General features: G+C 43.3%; 1 protein-coding gene across 3 annotated transcripts in view; it reads left to right on the top strand.

The window, feature by feature from the left end:
• The window catches only part of kif26ab (kinesin family member 26Ab), a 65,106-nt gene that overhangs the window by 16,422 nt on the left and 29,469 nt on the right, over positions 1 to 19,215 (top strand). For 2 of the 3 annotated variants that reach the window (XM_046413324.1, XM_046413325.1), the window contains exons 3-4: positions 10,077 to 10,553; positions 15,468 to 15,676. In XM_046413324.1, coding sequence (XP_046269280.1) covers positions 10,077 to 10,553; positions 15,468 to 15,676 — 686 coding nt within the window. Of the gene's footprint in view, positions 1 to 10,076; positions 10,554 to 15,467; positions 15,677 to 16,725; positions 19,018 to 19,215 lie in introns of those variants that run through there. The other variant, XM_046413326.1, reaches the window with a different exon arrangement.

The following is a 19,215-nucleotide window of genomic DNA, read 5'->3' as shown; positions in this document are numbered from 1 at the left end:
TGAGAACTCAACAATGCTTCCCACAGCTCCAAGGTTATCTCTTCATTTCACAGTGTGAAATGTGACAGCAGCAGTGTCCCTGCCAACATGGGTGGACAGCTTTGTAACTTGTTTTCTGTTTTGTAACAGTTTTGTAACTTGTTCCATTTTGTGATCAGTTGTGCTGAGAAAAGTCTAGATTGGCAGTCTCCTACGATTCAGTCGTGTCTCCTCAGACAGTAATTTGTCCGACCTCTTAGTCAAGTAGAGACTTGTTTAAACTGGTGTTTGAGTAACAAAGCCTTCACAAATTAGTCAGCTTTCCCTCGTGTCTTCTGGAATGTGTTTGAGCATTACTTATACTATTATTGCAACTCCAAGGATGGTAAGTTCAGTGCTTCGGTGTGTCAGTTCCCCACTTTGGTCGAGATTGAAATATAACGGCAGTGACTGGATGGACTGTCATGGCATTTTGCACAGACCTTACCAGAGGATGAATTCCACTGTTATTGTTGATCTCCTGACTTTTTCTCTTGTGCCACCAGCAGGTTGACATTTAGTGGAACATAGCCATAAAATGGTGTGCAGAAATTCATGGTTCCCAGAGGATAAATCACGATGACGTTGGTGACCTTCTGACTTTCATCTGTAACACCACCAGCAGATCAAAGTTTTCACTTCCCTGGCAAAATATTTCAACATTACTAGATGAATTGGTACAAAATTTGGTGTTCTGTTGCCACCAGCAGCAAATTTCAATGTGTGCAGCAGTTTACGAGCAAATACCTGCAAAGCAAATGATATTCCTGTCAGCTTCAGCTGCACTATGTGTTTTGTGCTAATTACATAATGTTAGTGTACTAACATGCTAAACCAAGATAGTGAACATGATGAGAATCACAGTCTACATGCTCAGCGCCAACATGCTAACATTGTCATTACGTGCATGTTAGCATTGTTTTGACTTGTCTGTAAAACAAAATATAAAGGATGAATATGTTCCAATTAAATTAATGACAACCTAAACATGAAATAAAGCAGAATAAAATATTTTTTCTCATGGATTAATAAAAATTAAAAGTGAAATTTATAGGGAAAATGCCTTTCAGCCCAAGTAATACACAGCAACTAATTTGCATAAGTGAAATGACTGGAGTCGCTTTTTGTGGTAGGCCATAAGGCCATTTGCAGGATGCTATTGTTTCTAAAAGACAAAAAACAAAATGTGCATGTGAAAACATTTTGATAAGCCAGACATTTTGTAGGTTGGTGAATGAAAATCCTTCAGACTCACTAAGTAGATTAGTGTGCATTATTCTCCACAGAGATAGTTCAGCCTACTTCCTTATCTTGCTGATGTTCAACTGAATGTGTCTAGACATCTCAATTAGCAAGAAAAAAACCACAAAAAACAGATAATGATTCGTGCTTATCTGTGTGTGTGCTTTTTTTCTACCAGTACTCATGCCAGCCTTCAATATCTGCTTCTTACAAACAGACAACAGTTTTCCATTAATACAACCCTTTCTGGCTGAAAGCCCTGGGCTGATGTTTAAATTTCTATTATTAGTAATAATTGTGTCCTCTGAGAAGTCATTGGCATGGTAATGACATCTTTCATGATAAATTAGTATTCCCCCCCTCACTCCGTCGTACCTACACTGGGCTGTTGCACCAGAACGACTCTGCCGCTCAAAACTCTGCTGCTCCATTGTTCTGCCGACACGCGGCGGCTTTGTGAGACACAAAGCATGTCACTCTCTGAGATAATGCTCTGCAGACTGGGAGTGGATGGGATAGGGGTGCTCAGCACAGCTCACCTTGACTTGGGATGATTTGTGCTTTGCTGTACAAATGTAGCTAAGGAGCCAAAATGGGGGACTAACCTTTAGCTTGTTCTATAGCCTCTACGGCTTTGTGATGCTAATCAGTTAGCCCGTTGCTCACATATCCCCACCAGCACATGGACCGATGAGTGAAAATTGAGATATCTGCCAAATAAAAAAGTGCCATGCTCAACAATAACCACTTGGAGAGTCTCATTATGTGGCTTCTCACACACACAGAGAGAGAGAGAGAGAGAGAGAGAGAGAGAGAGAGAGAGAGAGAGTGGGAGGTAGACTGAAACTCCAGCAGAAACTTGAATATTTATCCATATGGCAGTTTGCCAGAATAATTACTGTACCGTCCATTCCAAGGGGAAAGTGGAGAGAATAATTGTTGTAGGACACTCAACATTTCACCTCGTCATCACTTCCGTACTGCTCTATTTTCATTTTCATCTGTGTAGCTGTATGTATTCTTGCAAAAGGTGTAGGGGGTGAAATATTGCCATAATGGTATTAAATGAAGCCAGCATGCTAATGTTGCAGATCTGTATGTTTATGTGCGTGGAAACTGTGTTGCTTGGCACATAACAATTGTTTAAATGTTGATCTAAAAATGATGAATTCTGACCACGTTGTTGAGCAGATTGAGATTTTTTTGCATTAGGCTATGGGATCTGGACGATGTTGATGAAGATACCGTATGCAATTACCACTGTTTGAGCATGAGTAACTCCCTTTGCATTTTTCTTTTGTAATTAACCGTTCAACTGTAATGGAAGTTGGCTGCCATAAGCTGTAGCAGCAGTTTGTTTTTTCTCTAAATAAACTTCAGGGAACAGTAGGCTCTGCGTTTCCTGGTCAGAAAAGTCTTCCTAGCAGACAAACCGTGAATGCAGCACTCTTGGTGTGACAGGTCAGACAGAGGAGAAGCAGGTGGCTGTCATCACTGCGTATAGACTGAATAGAGGGTTGAAATACAAGTGAAGTAGTGGTTTGGGCTGTTGGAATGAACTATTGTATCAGGATCCTCTGCTCAGCATTGAGTGTTTAAGAGTGGGCTCTAGGACAAAAATAGATCTCTCATCAAGCTCCAGTGGATGGTTTGAAACACTGAACACTGCTTCACTTTCACTCTGCACACTAATGAGGACTTGCAAATGAAATTTCGATTCCAACCCTAAATGTGAGTTTTCGGTATCAAATATATGTTTTTACTCATCTATCCTTTTAAAAAAAAAGGCGGAATCAGAGCAGAGAACCAAATACTAATTTCTGTTTTTCATTAGCCACATGCTCTGAGAATGTGCCAGACGATTTTTAACCCCGTTCAACCTCCAGCCCCTGTCCCCTCCTTCTCCTCCCTTCTCCTGCCCTTACTTTCACCTGCAGCTTACAGCAACACCTGGCTCCTGCCTATCCAGCTTGCCTGTTGAATTTTTCATTATGTACTCATTTTGGTTCGTTTCCACAACCGAGCTTGGTTGGGGAAAAAGAGAAATTACCTCGAGAGCATCTCGGAGCCAAAAAATTAGCTATTCTAATTAGAAGTGCACAATTGTTGGTGTACATAAATACTATCCGCTGTGTCCCCAGTGAGGACAGCATAGCAAGTAGCCCTGCTGCTGTCTGACTAACTCCACAGCAGCTATGGGCAGGCAAGTGGAAAATATCTGAAGAGAGAAAAACATTTTCCTCCTCCCAGTTCATCCAGTGATGCAGCTGAGCATTATTTTTTCACTGTTGAGAAAACTTAGGAGGGATGTTGTTCTCTCTTGTTTCATCTCTATGAAATCAGTTCCTTACTGAGATGACGTAATGATCATTCACCATCACATATCCAGTGAAGACGTCTTTCTGGCAGTTGCTAAAGTCCCTCACTCTCCCACTGGTGAGTCCAGGCTGGACCTCCCAGCAGTCTGACCTCGGCCAAAGCCGATGAAAGCTTGACGGATCTGGGGCTGAGACAGTGAAGGAGTGAAGGCTGCCTTGGGCCCACAGAGGAGAGACAGAGATGTTAGAAAAAGGGGAGGGGTGCGTGAGAGGGAGAATGAGGTCTGTCCAAACAGTCTGAGAGGGGCTTGTTTTCTTTATGTGCGTGAGTGAACAGGAAAAGGTAATTAACTGGCCAAGTGGCGAAAGGCTGGAGTGATGGATGGCTGTGGTGTAAAGAGACAGCCACACAAGGACACACACACACACACACACACACACACTTTTTACCCATTTCTCCCTCTAACATAAAGCCTGGTTAAGTGAACCTTTTATGTAATTACACTTTCATAAAAACATATATGTGAGTCTATTTTCGCCTTCAGCAAGAGGAACTACAAGCACTTGCACTCCGATAAATGCATTGACCATATGGAGTGGTGACACGTTATAATATGAGGTCATTAATGGATACAGGGTGGTTTCGCAAAGGCCCATGAGTAGTTACATCTAACTGTATCTATGTTTAACCCGAGGGTCAGCAGGATCTATGGCCTTTTTATTTCTGATGGACGGTGACATCTGTTTTTGTTGGTGACACAGCTCACTGTGTCACAATGCAAATACAGTAAGTCCAACAGAAAGCGACACATCACAGGCGATCTTATCAGGATATTCTAAAAGAGATCAGTAAATCGCATGTGTTTATTGCAATGGTAGACGTCGATCAGAAGATATTTTAGTCAGGTGGGGCTATCATGTGTTTAAAGTGTCACCAAGGGGTAAAGCTTGTTTGCATTTTCTGTCAGCAGTTCACTGACAGCTTCAGGGAGGAAAGGGCTAAATTGCACAGGACAGACAGACTGACTTCTGTCTCTTTAAGCTCCACCTGAACAGATGCTTGATGTAGGGAGACTTGGCTGTTCATTCAAGGGATTACTAATGCAAAAATCTGACGTGCTTCTCTAAACAAGGTAATTGCCTGTTTGATCTAAAAATGGGCATGTTTGTTCATTGTAATGTGTTGTTGACTTTTACATGCAAGTAGTTTGCCTTTGAGATAGTTGCAGAATGAGGTAATTGTAGCTTATCTGTCTCAGATCAATGTTATGTTCCAAATTATTTTTGCACAGTTTTGAATATAAGTAACATTAAATATTTAAATATCTTAAATGATAATTGCTTTTTGTTGTCCCACTTTTATTTAACCATGAAGTTGTCTTGCAATTGACAGAAATGTTTTTGATTTAAAAGTACATGGAAACACAGGAGAGCCAGAGAGGCACAGGAGCAGTGAAAAAGCAGCTTATAGAGAGGAAGAACAAAATCGATTTTTGCAGCCATATCTCTCACAAAAGCCTAAACTGAGATAATGGGATAAGAGTCTAAATGTAACCTCACTTAGACAAAAGTCAAATTTCACATTAGAAATGCAGGAGAAGGCAGCTCAGATATTTCATCATTATTTGATGGAATCTCATTGTGTTTTAATAAACCCCCCAAATAGTGGGAGGAAAATCAAGCAGCCAGACTTTCGCACAGCCACAGAGGATGAATGAATTCATAACTGCAGCAGTGTATGTTTTTGTCTGAGGCAGTATTATCGGCTGGGTAATGACAGTGTATTTGTGTTGCTGCAGATACCTTTGCTTTGTTTGGGGAAAGTCTTATTACAGGTTTGTTCTTGTCAAGTCAGCAAACAGGGGCAAACATCTGTTTCATGTGATTTGGTGAACCGTCCCGTTTTGTGTTCTACCAAAGGCGTTCCCACAGAGTTAAATGGCATGCTAGTGTGACATCCTGACTCATTGTCTTCTCTGCCTCCGAGCGGGCAGTGGTTAAATTTAATGGTCTGTATCCCAGATCTGCCGCTGCACTAAAAGCTCTACCTGATATCCAATCAGAGTCACAGGCCTTCCAGCCCTCCGCTCCTTCGGGGGATCTGAGTCGAGTTGTCTGGCTTCGAAAGCGGGTGAGAGAGGTGGGGATAGTTGAGAAGGAGCAGGGTACAGAGAGGGATTACACCACTGGATGTGTTGCTTTTATCCTGGGAATGTAATCTTTCTTAATGCCCTGTGCTCACCCGGGGCAAGGCCAGCAGCTGTGCTCGTTTTTCTCCAACTTGGCTGTCAAAGCGAGCTGGGCTACCTGTGGGAAAGCAGGCCGGCTGGAAGCTCTCGTTCTCACCCCGGGATCTGGACTGGACTCCTGCGGTTTATTGGGGGTCTGTCCCTTTGAGACTTATGGAGACGATGTGTGGTTAGGGTCAACGCTGTCTCTGGCCAAGTAAACAGAGATCACTCGGTCCCGTCCTTACAGGGAGGCAGGGGAAGGGAAAGTCAGGGGTTGAAGGATTTGGCAGCCACTGTGTGGTATTGATTTTACAAGAAATGCAGTCATAGGAAGTACTTAAGAATTGTAATGTGTAAACAGGACTGGTGCTGGTGAGAACACAGTTGTGTGAGGAAAGATATAAAGCAGCATGACGTTGTACTGACTCTTACTGAGGAATGTTTCCGTACTGGTAGAATAATAGAGGAGAACCTTAGAAGGGGAAGGAAGGAAAGCTGGAGTGACAGCTTTCAGCAGTTAAGCTTACTGAGCAGTTACAATGAACACAGCCTAATTGTGGACATATTCCACCATTATTGATGTTAGTAATAAAAATGCAAACCACATTTGACAGACTGCTTCAAGTTGTTGGTAACTTTAAATTAGATATTCAGATATGAACTGACAAGCCACAGGCTCCAGTGTGTCAGACCTTTTTCTTTTTGTTGAGTTGATACAGTTCATTTCTCTTTCTGCAACTGCTATAGTGGGTCACGAGGGCTTTTATGTCTGTTGAAATATCTTTTGGGCTCAACTGGAATAGAAAATCTGGTTTCCCAGAGTATTCTACCTTCAATGGAGCGTGCCTAAAAGTCTCAGCTAGTGAGGGGCCTCATGCATTTCAAATCACTGTAACCTTCCCCCGATTTAAGATTTAAGTCAGCTTGCTACTGCATTTCTGGCCTGGTGCACCACAACAATAAGATGGCAGTTTCACTTTGTCTGGTTAGAGAAAACGTGTACTGACGAGACAAGGTAAATGAGGTGTGATTTGAGCAAAAATCGTATGTGTGTCTTTAACCGGTTCTGTCCACGCCCCAAGGAGACATGGGAGAGAAATCATGCACATCTTTCTGCCTGTCCCCTCATCCATAAGTGGTTACGGCCGAGCTTGTTTCCATCAGCCTCTGGGCATGTGCTGTCTGTGATGACACTCTCCATCAACCCAAAGAGACAGTCAGTTAGTTGGGTGGCTGTCTCCTTCTGCTGCTGCTGCCCTGGTTTTCATCACAGTTAGTGTGAGGGACAAAGACAAACCTAGGTCTCTAAGGGCTGTGAAGGTCTCATTCCACAGGCAAGGCTTTCTCTCCCTTTCTGCTCAGCACACCTTCTTTCCATAATGAGACCATAGCATCTGACTGCATTTGTCCCCAGAGTTTAATAAAGATCACTGCTGACAGGCAGTAAACCAACACAACCACCCACAAGTCTGCAGGCAAGGGCCATAACCCCGGCCTACCTCCTCCCACCCGTCTCTCTCTCTCTCTGTCCTCTTATCCTTTCGCTCATGCAGTTTGACTCTCTACCAATAGACGTCAGGTTGAAAGCAAAACCAGCTCCCACACGTACAGAACAATGGCCGAGGAGTTACAGCCCTGAAGTAGCTCCACGCCTCTCTGCCAACGGCAATACTTTGAACATTTGGATTGTGTTGATGCTGTGCAATACATACTTGTCTCAAGCAGTGCTACTCTTCACACCCACTTGCACCTGTCAGTAATAGATCATATGGATGATAAAAGAAACAATATGGCTTTGGGGCTGGGTGCACTCATGCATCACTCATGGATTTCATGTTTTCTGCTTTCTGCTTTTGCACAAGCTCTCAAGTAATTAGCATGATAGCACAGACATAAGAGTAAACTGATTAAAGCTTGCAACCACATGGTGACTTTCCAGCAAGCTTTACTAAATTTATATATTTTTATATTCCACTTCCTTGTGTGAATGATGTGTGAACTATCTACCGGTTCTTTTTTGTCATATCCTTTTCTCTTCTCCACCACTTATATAAAATATAAAGATTAATTCCGTGGCCTTCAGTTTCATCATACCCACATCATTCTCCTCAACAGTCCCAACATCATCATCATCCTCATCATCAGCACCATCAACCTCATAAGCCTTGTGGCCATGACCCTTTATTCACTCTGCTGGGCATAAAGCTTACAGACAGCTTTACAGGAGAAGCTCTCTAACCTCCAGAATCTTAACTGAATAGCAGATGGGCTCAGCTTTGTGTGTCTTTTTATTAGCTCCCCTAAATCAACACCTAACAATGCATGGAGAGAGGGAGGGAAATTGATTTCTTCCATCTACCAGTACCCTGAGGTGGGTAAAGGGGTGGTCGGAGAGTAAAGGGTGAGGGGTGATGGAAGGGTGGAGTTGACTGGTTATGACTTCGGTTCAATTTCCTGTCTAGGAAGCATGTACATGAAACCAGACTAGATTGTGAAAAGAGCAGCCAATGGTGTTTTTTTTTTTTTTCTGTCTCGTATTTCATTCCAATTTGTCATAAATTGTTTCATCTTATTTCAGCAGAACTGTACTTAAATATCCCATTGGAGCATAACAGTAGAACTCATTCACGTGTCAGGATCGAGTAGCATTAGGTATCATTTTTTAAGCTTTATGATAGCGTCATATTTATATTATAAGCTTCTTACATTTAAATCCATTCCTCATTGGGATATACTGTAGCATGAACATTCACTTGATACCATGCTGCACTTGATCTGCCATTAGCCAGGCGCCAGCCCATCAGAGATTCTTACTCTTTGCGAGATTTATGGGATTTTCTACATCCTGAGTGTATTTCTTAGCTGTGCTTGCATCCTGTCTTTGCCTACCCATGTGTGAAGTAAGTAGCCAGTATAGGAGATCATTGGTTAACTTCAGGCCAAGCCATTGTATGATTGTCCTCTAAGTAAAGTGATGATATGGAGATTATAGGGTACATTGAGTATAATTCAGTGCATTAAGTTTTGAAAATAAGGGAAATGCACGGATGATTTGAGTCCATCAATTTTCACAAGGCTGTCAGAAGGTTGCATGATCATACTATTAATTCTCTGGGTGTTTGCAGAGAGAGGTCATCCAAAAGTCCTTGTATGGAGCTGCATTCATGTGGAGGAGATTTAGAGTCCCTGAGCCTGTGTCCGTGGTCTGTGGGTCTATTGAGTTAGCTGTATTAAGTGGCACTGCATTAGGGCAGAGGATTGTTGCTTTCCCACTGCTTCACTCCTCCTGATCACCTCGGAGGTTCCACGGAGCAAAGGCCTCATAAACATTTATGTATTGGCTGTGGGCTCATGTCTTAGGCCACGACTCCACTGGGCAGAAGCGTAGTGCCCCTTTATACCTCTTAAGAGACTGTGCTGTCTTTGTGTTTGTGTGTAAGTATTTGTGTGTCACTGTTTATTTCCCTAAAACAAAGAGAAAAGTTATGTTCCACCCTCACTTGGGATTGGAGTAGTTCACTGATAACATTGTGTGCTTCCAGCTTCTTGAAGGAGGTATTCATTTTCACATTTGGTGGCTTATTATATGTTTTCATGCTGGGACACTTATCATATGTAAATGTATGGCTTTGGGCATACGAGTCCCCTCAGCTGTTGTTTTCTTTTGTCATTCCTCCCAAGCAGAGACGGATACCCTAGGGAGTCTTCTTAGAGATGAAGTGAAAGGACAAAACTCCACTGGACATCGTCTCTAAAAGCAGTAATAAGCTGAAGTCTGCTCAGCCCTCTTTTTTTCTGAAGCTTCACTAAATAAACATTTTGCGTCTTCTTTCTTTCTTTCTTTTTGTTTTGTTTTGAGGAATGTCTTAGTAGGATCTTCAGCTAATCCCTCTGAGCATTATTTTAGAGTTGTCTCCCCATGTTTGGGCTGTTTGGCCTCAGATCCCCAGCAGACACTGTGAAATTAGCACATGCCTGGTGAACCCGATCAGCAGTCTTAAGTTGCATGCAAGCAAAGCATCTCAGTCTAAACAACCATCCTAAAAAAGAGGAAGTGGTTGAATTAGGGAAGAGTGAGGGTCCCAGAGGACATTCAGGGACCACACTGCTTGCGGACCACTGACGCGCCTGGAAAATGTGAACAACTTATACAGGAAATCCTTTCAAAAGAACAGAGAGTGAGATGTGCTTGAGAAATTGCCACATGCGCAGAGTTGTGTATGGGAGTATTATACATGCAGTTAAAGCCTCTGTGTTTATTCCACAGGACCCGGGATATGCAACCTTCCTGTTTGAGCAGCTCCAAACGCCTGGGAGTCATGAAGCTGGTGTCAGCTGTTGCCAGGTGTGCTCCACACCTCTCCACCAACTGAGGCAGGAGGCCTTGCAGACACTGCACGCTCCCATACTCACCTTCAGCTCAGACATGGCAGCCTTGCCCACTACATCATTTATACCACGGCCTGGTAGATTTAATGTATCGTGCTCCAGTGTTGAAGCAAAACAACTGTCCCCAGGCCAACAAGCTGCCCACTCTGTCCTGCCCTTGGGAGAGCGCCACAGGGTACCAGGCTGGTCGCAGAGCTCCTCGGGCTCTTCAGGGCCTAAGACAAGTGTCCAGGTGACAGTAGCAGGAGGGCAACTCAGTGGATCCTTGAGCACTGTCACCATTCAGGCACAGCAGTACCTCGAGGGCATGTGGAGCATCTCCAGGGTGAACAACCTCCTCCCTCAGCTTAAACCGGTATGTCTTTAATGTCTAGTTATTCACCTTTATAATATATCCGATGCATTTCCATCCACTCCGTGGAATGAGATTAAATCATAAAGGAAATAAATAAAGGAATTCTGATTCTGAATGTCATAGACAAATAGACAAATAAGACTTCTGAAGGCAATTCAAGAGAAATTAGATTAATAAAAAAAAAGAAAAATTATATTTTTTCTATAAACCTTTCTTAAATCCATGCTGTAGTGCTCATCAGGTTGTCTCCACAAATGTTACATTTCAGACCTTTAAAACTGACAAAACCCTGCAGAGAATCTATGAGTCAGAACTCTGCAGGAGTGCTGACCTCTCATTCCTCAGTAGTCATGGAGCCTGAGTGATCTGAGGTCAGAGGTCATTGTAAGACTAATCTGCTGACCTCCTCCTCAAGGGCATTTGAAATGACCACCCTACAGCCTCACTATAACTCTTCTCTCATGTTATATAAGCATTAGTCTTTGCTTTGTTTGATGTCGAAGAGCCTTGCAAGGATCCTGACTTTTGCCCTTGGTGTTATGGGATTTATCATGTTGTACCTTGTTTATGTCTTGAAGTAATTTATTTGCACAATTATGCAGGTTTTATTCCAGCACAAGTTTGCGCTGACAGTGATTTCTAACCTTTCTAACATCAAGAGCATTTTCCTTGCAGCTGATGTGAAGGTGTTCTTTTGTCTCTTTCTGCATGGATGCGGGCATCTGGTTTCACACATCCTTTACAAACCACTGTGACATTCTTCACCAGGCAGACTCCGTGTACAGACCAAACATCATCTAGTCCTTGCACTTTAATATTTCACGTCAGAAATGTAAACTTTAACTTGCGCTTCTCTGTTAATAAATGCAATCTGTTGTGGGTCTTGGCAGTGCTAGTCCTTCCTTTCAGCTTGACAATTGAAGACAGATTTTTACTCCTCCCTTTAATGTCAACAAGTGCCTTTAGAGATGGTTTATGTGAGGCCATCAAAAGCTTTTAACTACATGTACGCAATATAGGGCAAATCAAACAGCCTGACAAAGAAGGGAGAGGCTGAATTGTGTTCTCCATCTGTGTCTAAAAGCAATTAGTGGCCCTTGGAGCTGGGATGAGTTGCTCAATGCCACATAGCTGAGGCAGGGTCCCTCCTTGAACAGAGAGAAATGTCCCTTCAAGACATGAAGTTACAAACACAGCAGAAATGGGTGTTATTGGTGTTTCTCAGGCATCCTTCGTTCATTAAAACCACATCTTTCAGACTGACAAAAACCCACACACACTCCAGAGGATTGGGAGTTACTCTGTGCCAAAAGGCACATGCTTCAATTCATTATCCCCCCTTGTTTTTATGGGGATAGCATGCAGTGTTGTTCAGACAAAAAAGGAGAGATAGACCGAAATCCTTTAGAGTGTGCTAACCAGGGAGCCTGAGGCGCTACCCCATGCAGCCCATTATAGGGCACCTTGAATCTCCCACTTGGGAAAAGGCACTGATTGACATCTGGAATGATGTTTATGGTTGTTAGAATTGAAATTATCTTGCACCCTTTTTGTAACGGGCTGACACTGGGTCATATGAGTATAGATACTTTGAATCTAGTAAGTGGCTTTTTTTTTTTTGAGACAGTCTTTTGTAGGTCTAGATCCTGATATCATACCCCAACTTAGGTAAGCTCTAAATTCACAACTGCTTCAGTAATTCCTGCCATTATTGGTAATTTGAATGAGGAGATTCAAACTTTAACGTAATGCACAAGATAGCGTTGCAAGTAGTGTTATGCTACTATTCAAAACAAGAAACTGACCCAAAGCTGCATGTCTCTCTTTGCCCACAACCACATGTGCGGTAATCTACAAAGACTAAGTGCACTTGACCCACGAGAGTTTCCGTTACTTGCCCACTGGTTGCCTGCTGCCATGGCCTGTCCCATTGCCACCAGTTTGAAGCCCAGCAGATGATCTTGGCTGCTGCCTCTCTGGTGCAGCTGGGACTGCATGGCAGTTTGCCACAGAGTGATGATAAGAGAAGAAAAGGATACAGGAAGGAAACGATTGGAAAACGCACAGTCTTGCCAATTTAGGAATCAATTAAAAATTGGCAGTTATGTTTTGGTATTTGCTTGAACATTTTTCTTAAGCTTTATTTGAATCTGTTTCTCACATGGTTGGATTCCAATATTCTTAGAAGTCCATTCTCACCTCCGTTGCTGTCTGCTGGTTACAGAAGCAAGTCATGTGCGACTGCCAGATTAACACAAGGCCTATTTCACTTCAGCAGTAATCGTCTGTTGACCACCGGGATCATAGGTCACAGGGGAGTCCTGTGACTCTCAGCAGCTGAGGAGAAGATGGACTGCTGATAGGGTGCTGGCCTAGCTGCTCACTTCATACTTAACAAGAGCCACTTTCCCTGCCTCTTTTTCTCTCTTTTGATTCTCTTCTTCACTCTCTCCATTTTGTTCAAATGTCTCGCTTTGTCCCCCCCCTCCCTTTTTCTGCCTTTTATTTTGAGTGGCAAACCAAGGCAAAGGGATCAAGGAGGGCTGGGGGTTAAAGGGTGGAAGGCCAGCTCATTACTGACTCTTGGTGCAAATGGCCGAGCACACATGGCTCCACTGACACAGCCTAATTACTTGACCAGGGGATAGATTGTACCTTTCAGCCAGAATCAGGGCCAGTCCAGGTCCAAGGCTGCAGAGAGCAGCTTGGCTGAGGGGCTTAAGTTTCCAGTCTTAATACAAAGGGGAATACTCTTTGACAAGCACTGTGATCAACTTGAGTGCGTGTGTATGTGCCTTTATGTGTATTTGAGTGTGTAGTTTCTCCATTTTGAGCCCACTCCCCAACCCCACCTTTGCCCAGCTGTTCTTGTATGCTCTTGAAATTTGTAGCCACTTGATTTTAAAACTGACGACATTCAATCAGGGACAGATTTGATATGCTGTACACATCAGTTTCCTGTACAGCTGTATGTGAAGTGTTCTAGTCTTTCATGCCAAAGTGTAATGGGTCTGCTTTCCCAGTATGAGAGTTCCTAACCTGTCACTGACACCAGCATGGTGTGAGGATTCCTGCTCTGGTATCTGCGGGAGGATCTGTATTTGGCTCATTTCAGTTTGCAGCCACTTTTTCCATGCTGTACTTCTCTAGTCATAACTTCACACAGCGCAGCATGATATCTGACTTAACCTCCATGATGAAGTCTCGAGAGAGCAAAACCAGACCTCTAAAACAAGGCTGTGATTCGGAACTTTGATAACAAGCACAAAAGGAAGAAAGTAGGAATTCATGAAGCACTGCACTGTTTGACAAATGGTCACTTGAGCTTTTCTTGGAGAAGTTAACGCAACTATGCTTTAATATAGCAACACACTGTCCCGCACATGAAGCGGCAGTCTGCAGAGCAATAGCCAAGCCTCTCCTGTGAATGTCAGAATGTAAATATGTCCTCACATCCTGATGTATAGCATTCGCATGTCAGGCTTGGCATATAAATAGTGCAGCTGTCAGACTGCGTTGACAAATGGTAGATAATGGAAGGCCATACACTTTGCAAAAAAAGATTGTAAAGGATGTTATTTTAGTTGCCAAACATGAATCTAGGACAAACACTGAGGTGGTAAATATGCAGAGGGCATGAACCATGTTTATTGTACATATCCTGTCAAATGGTACTGAGGCTGCAGCGCTGTGTTGTGCTCAAATCAAGGTTGTTGCTGATTACACAGTGTTCATGGGTCAGTGTTATAAATGTTTTTAGGAAAACTTTGGCTTTTATTTATGTAATTTCCAGTGCTGGAAAGCCACAGAACTGGTTCTTGTCAGCTGCTATTGATCATTGTCTTGCAGGATAAACTAGCGGCTCCGGTGAGGATTAACCTTTCGTCAGAATGGTGACTCCAGCTGAAGTGTAGACTCGGGGTTGGCTTTTGGCTTGTATAATAAGCTCTCTGCACTCCTTCAGTTAGACTGTGAGCAGTCAGTGAACCACTAAAGGCTCCAGAGCTTCTGGTGCTCCTGGATTATGCATCTGTGGCTCTGTGTTAAAACATTTTCAGCCATATTCAGTCTTTAAACTCAAAAAAGTGTATCATCATCATCACACTAATGACAAGCTTTATACGGCGTCTTGTAAATTTGTGCACCTGACACCAAGATGGCATCTTCATCAAGGAAATACGCAGTTGTTACAGCGTATCCACTGAAGAAAATACTTTATTTACATGCATTTTCTCTGTATTCAGTCGATCTGTCTGTCTTTATCTAGCTCCAAACCTACTGTGTTGATGAAACAATGCATGTTTATAGGTGACCTGGCGAAATCCAACAAATAGGATGACGTACAGGTGGCATGCCGAGGGTAGACTTGGCATTGGTTAGCAGAGAAACAGATGCTGCTCACCTCACTTTATTCATTTACTGAGCTGCCAAAGTGGGGTGAGCTCATGCAGGCACAGTTTTAATACTTTGTAAACCTTTCAACTATGGAACAAAAGTCATTTCTCATGTTGCTGTTGATTTTTTACTCCCTTGGAAACATAAATAGTCCAAGAATAACTCAACCTGCAGGAAGTTTCTCATTGACGAAGTGCCAAATTAGCCATGGAGGTATAGATATAATTGGGAGCAGAGTGAAGTAAATTGCTAGTGGTAATTAAATGTCTGTTATCACTTAATGACAGTAGGCTAGTAGGATTCTGTTGCCAGAATCAATGAATGGTGCAGCATCCTTGCTGTTCTGTAGGGAGCTCTCTGCTGTGGATGCTGCTGACTCCCGTTAACCGGAGCTCGCTGCAACAGCTGCATGTCCATCTGTGGCACAATGGAAGTAATGGAGTAGAAGGAAGGTGGGCAGGAGCAGAAAAACTGGTAAGTGATAGCTGTGGTCTTATCTCTGTATCTGTGTGTCAACAGGCCCAGGGTTTGATGGGAGAAGCAGACAGAGATGTCACCGAATTGGAGGCCTCAGTCGCCACCGTGACGACCAGCACCAGTAGCACAAGTGGCACCCTCACACCCTGCAAACTGAGGAGCTCTAGCCAAATGGGACTCCCTGCACCCATCACCAATACATCCACCTCCCCCTCTCCCTCCTCATCTGCAGCAGCTTCTTTCTTCATTAGGTAAGCACCTCCCCCATCCTGTCAAATCTCACCATGGTTGAGTGTGTCAAATGTAGAGAGATTAGATTGAGCTGTTGTGATGTTAAATGAAGTGTTTAGTGTTTGCGTGAGATTGTATGCGTACACACCTGCATGCATTCAGGCTCCTGTGTGTGTGTGTGTGTGTGTGTGTGTGTACATAAGGAGAGCTGAAGAGGAGATATGCACAGACTCGCCTTTGAATGTCTGTTGAAGGTCGTGGTTCATGGTGTTAACTTTCATGTGGGGCACCTATTCCATGGAGATGTTGTTCTTGCCATGGTTGAATTATAGCATTGCCTTGGGATAAGCACCATCATGGGACTAAATGAACCTTTAGTTACAGGCACCAGTACCCATGAATGGATAATAGAATTACATAATTCGATATGAAGAGGGAGTGTCTCGCAAAGAGGCTTAGGTTAAAGCTGATTATTGTCCGGAGGTATTTCATATTTATTATATGGTATAATATATAACTTTAAAAAAATGTATTATTTTTTTTATCTTTGTTTTGCTTCTTCAGCTTAAAACAGCTCTTCAGACTTTGTTGCTTTGCAGGACTGTTATTCTTTTATTTACCTGAAACCATTTATTCTGAGACTGAGGGTTGTGTGTTTTCAGCACCGTTTGGCTCTGGTTTTGTTCTTGCCCCAGAGAGTACTTCGCCCTCTCCAGGCGAGTGGATGTCTTGTGCAGTGTGCTATATTGTCAGTGATAGATTCCCTGGCAGCTTGGTCAGTGCATACATTCCCTGCCTCCACTCTCTGAGGAGTGCCATGCCATAGTGAATGTTGGTGAAAAGGAAGCTGGCTAAGAATGATGCATAGGACCATTGAAGCTCTGCACCACAGGAGGTGAAGGGACTTGTGGAGTGTGACAGTAATCCCGTGGGGGCTCTGTGGAGCTTAGCTTTTTTTCCAAGCACCCCAAATGGAGTTTGTCTTGCCAGCTTTCACAGGGTCAGAGGGACCCTGAGAGGGGCTAAGGGGACATTCCAGATCCTTCACTAAATATGCTACTTCCTGTGCGTGCCGCTTCCTGTCACAAGATCACTAGTCCTGAACAACATCGAGGTTTGGCCCTTCGCAAGATGGGGTTAATTCCTGACACAGATTTATTCGTCCTCATGTTTTCTTTGGACCTGAGCTCAAAAAGAGTAGCATAGAGAGCCGAGTCTAGCCAGTCAGTGTGGCCTAAGCGCAGGAAAAAAAAGAGGGAGGTGGACTTGTTATTTCCCCTGCAGCAGGTCCTGGTGGGGCGGAGGAGGTGTATGGAAGTACAGTAAAGGGTTCCACCTTTCATTTCATCCCAGTGATAACTTGCTGCCAAGAATGTGGTATTTTACTTGGCCCAGAGAAACACAATGATGCCGGGCCAGCTTTAAACAGCATCACATTCCACAGACACAGAAAAGAGTGGTGGAGATGCACTGTGCTTGATTTGAAGCACACACCCTTTTCCTGACCCTCTGCAGCTGTTGCCTGAAACAGGAATATCATCATCATCATCGTTTCGTTGTTGTCTTTGTTTCATCTTTTTTGCATATCACTACTGATAGCAATGTAAGTCTGCAAAAGTCCATACTAATTGAATCAGTCACCAGATTTTCGTGTTTTCTTGCTGACCTCAGAACCCCTGAAATAAATGAAATGAGTGTCCTTCATGTTTTCGACTTGATTGAAAACTCATATCTGATTAATATTCTTTTTTGTTCTCGAAAGATACAATTAGTGGGTTGCATGTGTAAATCCTGAGAGCCCGGGATGTAGGAGCAGAATAACCAAACAGCAGTTTCTACCCCAATGGAGTGGAGAAGGCTCCTTAGACACTTGTCTGACATTCACTAACACCGTTCTACTCAGAGATGAAATTTTAATTAGAATGCAATTAGCTGGAGTCGAGCTGCTATCGCTAGTCTGCTGCTGAGAGAAAAGAGGAGAACAAAAGCGATTCATTCATTTTTTATTGCGAAAATAAGTCAACCATTCAACTGGTTAAAAAAAGCATTTAATTTGTTTCATTTAAGATGTTTGCTGAGTTGACAAATCATATTAATACAAATGTTGATTTAACTGCAGGGAACAGCAGGTCAGAGTCACACTTTTGACCATTTCTGTGCACAAATTATTAAGGTGTCCCATGCGAATAATAGTTAGTGCCCCTGAAGATGATGTAAAAGTATTCTGTTTTGATTACCACGTGGTAGAAGTGCCGATCTTGTTAGTGACAGGTTTACAGCTGCAGCAAACAACAACTAGATTCTTTGCTTCAGAATTTTATCATTAAGTTAATGCATTCATTTCGGTATACATCTGCTTGAAGTAAGTAGTTGTTAATTTGGGGGAGTAAATGACTTGAATGAGTTGTACAGGTATCAGTATTTTTATCCCTTATAGCTGCCAGGTTGCGTAGATCACAAAGTGGGTTATTTTTAAAATATTTCTGAAAATCCAGTTATAAAATCATTCTTTCATCCTGCTTCCTGTCTCTGGTTATTGTTGAGACCTGAAACAAAGATGACCCCAGGTCAGTAATGACTAACTGGTAATTAGACTTACCATACAGTGGCAGGGAGACAGGAAGAGTCAAGGGTCAAACTCTGACCGGATGGTGTGTGCATCATTATGTGTATATGTGTGTGCCATAGTATTAGTGAGGGTGGGGGTAATGGATTTAGAGCCATGTGTTTAGCTGACTAGCACATTAAGCACTGATTGCCTTGTGACAGAGCATATGATTAGTGTATTGACACAGCGTTGAGTAATGAAACCAGGCGGAGCTCACAGCGGGGGCCAGACGATGTGGCTAACTGCCGCCTAGCAGATCCTTCTACCCATCTTTCTGTTCCATTAACACCTGCTGATCGTGACACTGTGTTTATTACCCACAGGACCAGTGGGATTTCTCATGCACACTGCAGACAGGAGTCGACTGCTCAGTTTCCAGTCTACCTTTCTCAGTGCGCTCATCTCTGCATGGCAGCTTGAGACAGTTTCCATGGTCTATTGATGCTCCCTTGTTTATGTTTGCTTGGAAGGGGCTTATCCCTGTGTCATTTTGCTACCTCACACTAATCATACTCAGGAGCCTGATGATTTACTCTCTCTAAAGATACACATGGGTAATGAGAAGACCGTGGAGATAAAACAAGTCAGTAGAGGATTCAGGGACATTGTGGTCTGCAGAGGTGGCACACGGGCTGGCGGGTGGGCTGTTGCAGTGGCAGGGAAGACAGCTGTTTGCTGGAATGCGGCCCTTGAGGAGTGTCAGGAGGAAGTGGTTTTATGGTCGTCCATCGCCGCCCTGCAGCTGCTGCCCAGGTGAGTGTTTGTGCAGTAATGACTGTGATTCTGTAGAAGGAATCCTCCTGTAATTGTGGTAGCAGGGCCATTTAGCCTCTGTTCTCCTTCACACACAAGACCCAGCCTTTGTGTCAGCAGCACTCACCCTGCCCTTCATCCCCCAGGCTGCTCGGAGTAACCATAGAAACAAGTCATTAGCTTGTGGGAATAAAATGT

Source organism: Scatophagus argus, chromosome 15 (genome assembly GCF_020382885.2).
Source record: "Scatophagus argus isolate fScaArg1 chromosome 15, fScaArg1.pri, whole genome shotgun sequence".
NCBI lineage: Eukaryota > Metazoa > Chordata > Actinopteri > Scatophagidae > Scatophagus > Scatophagus argus.
The sequence above is the reverse complement of the archived record's forward strand: the minus strand, read 5'-3'. Positions and strand labels throughout refer to the sequence as shown.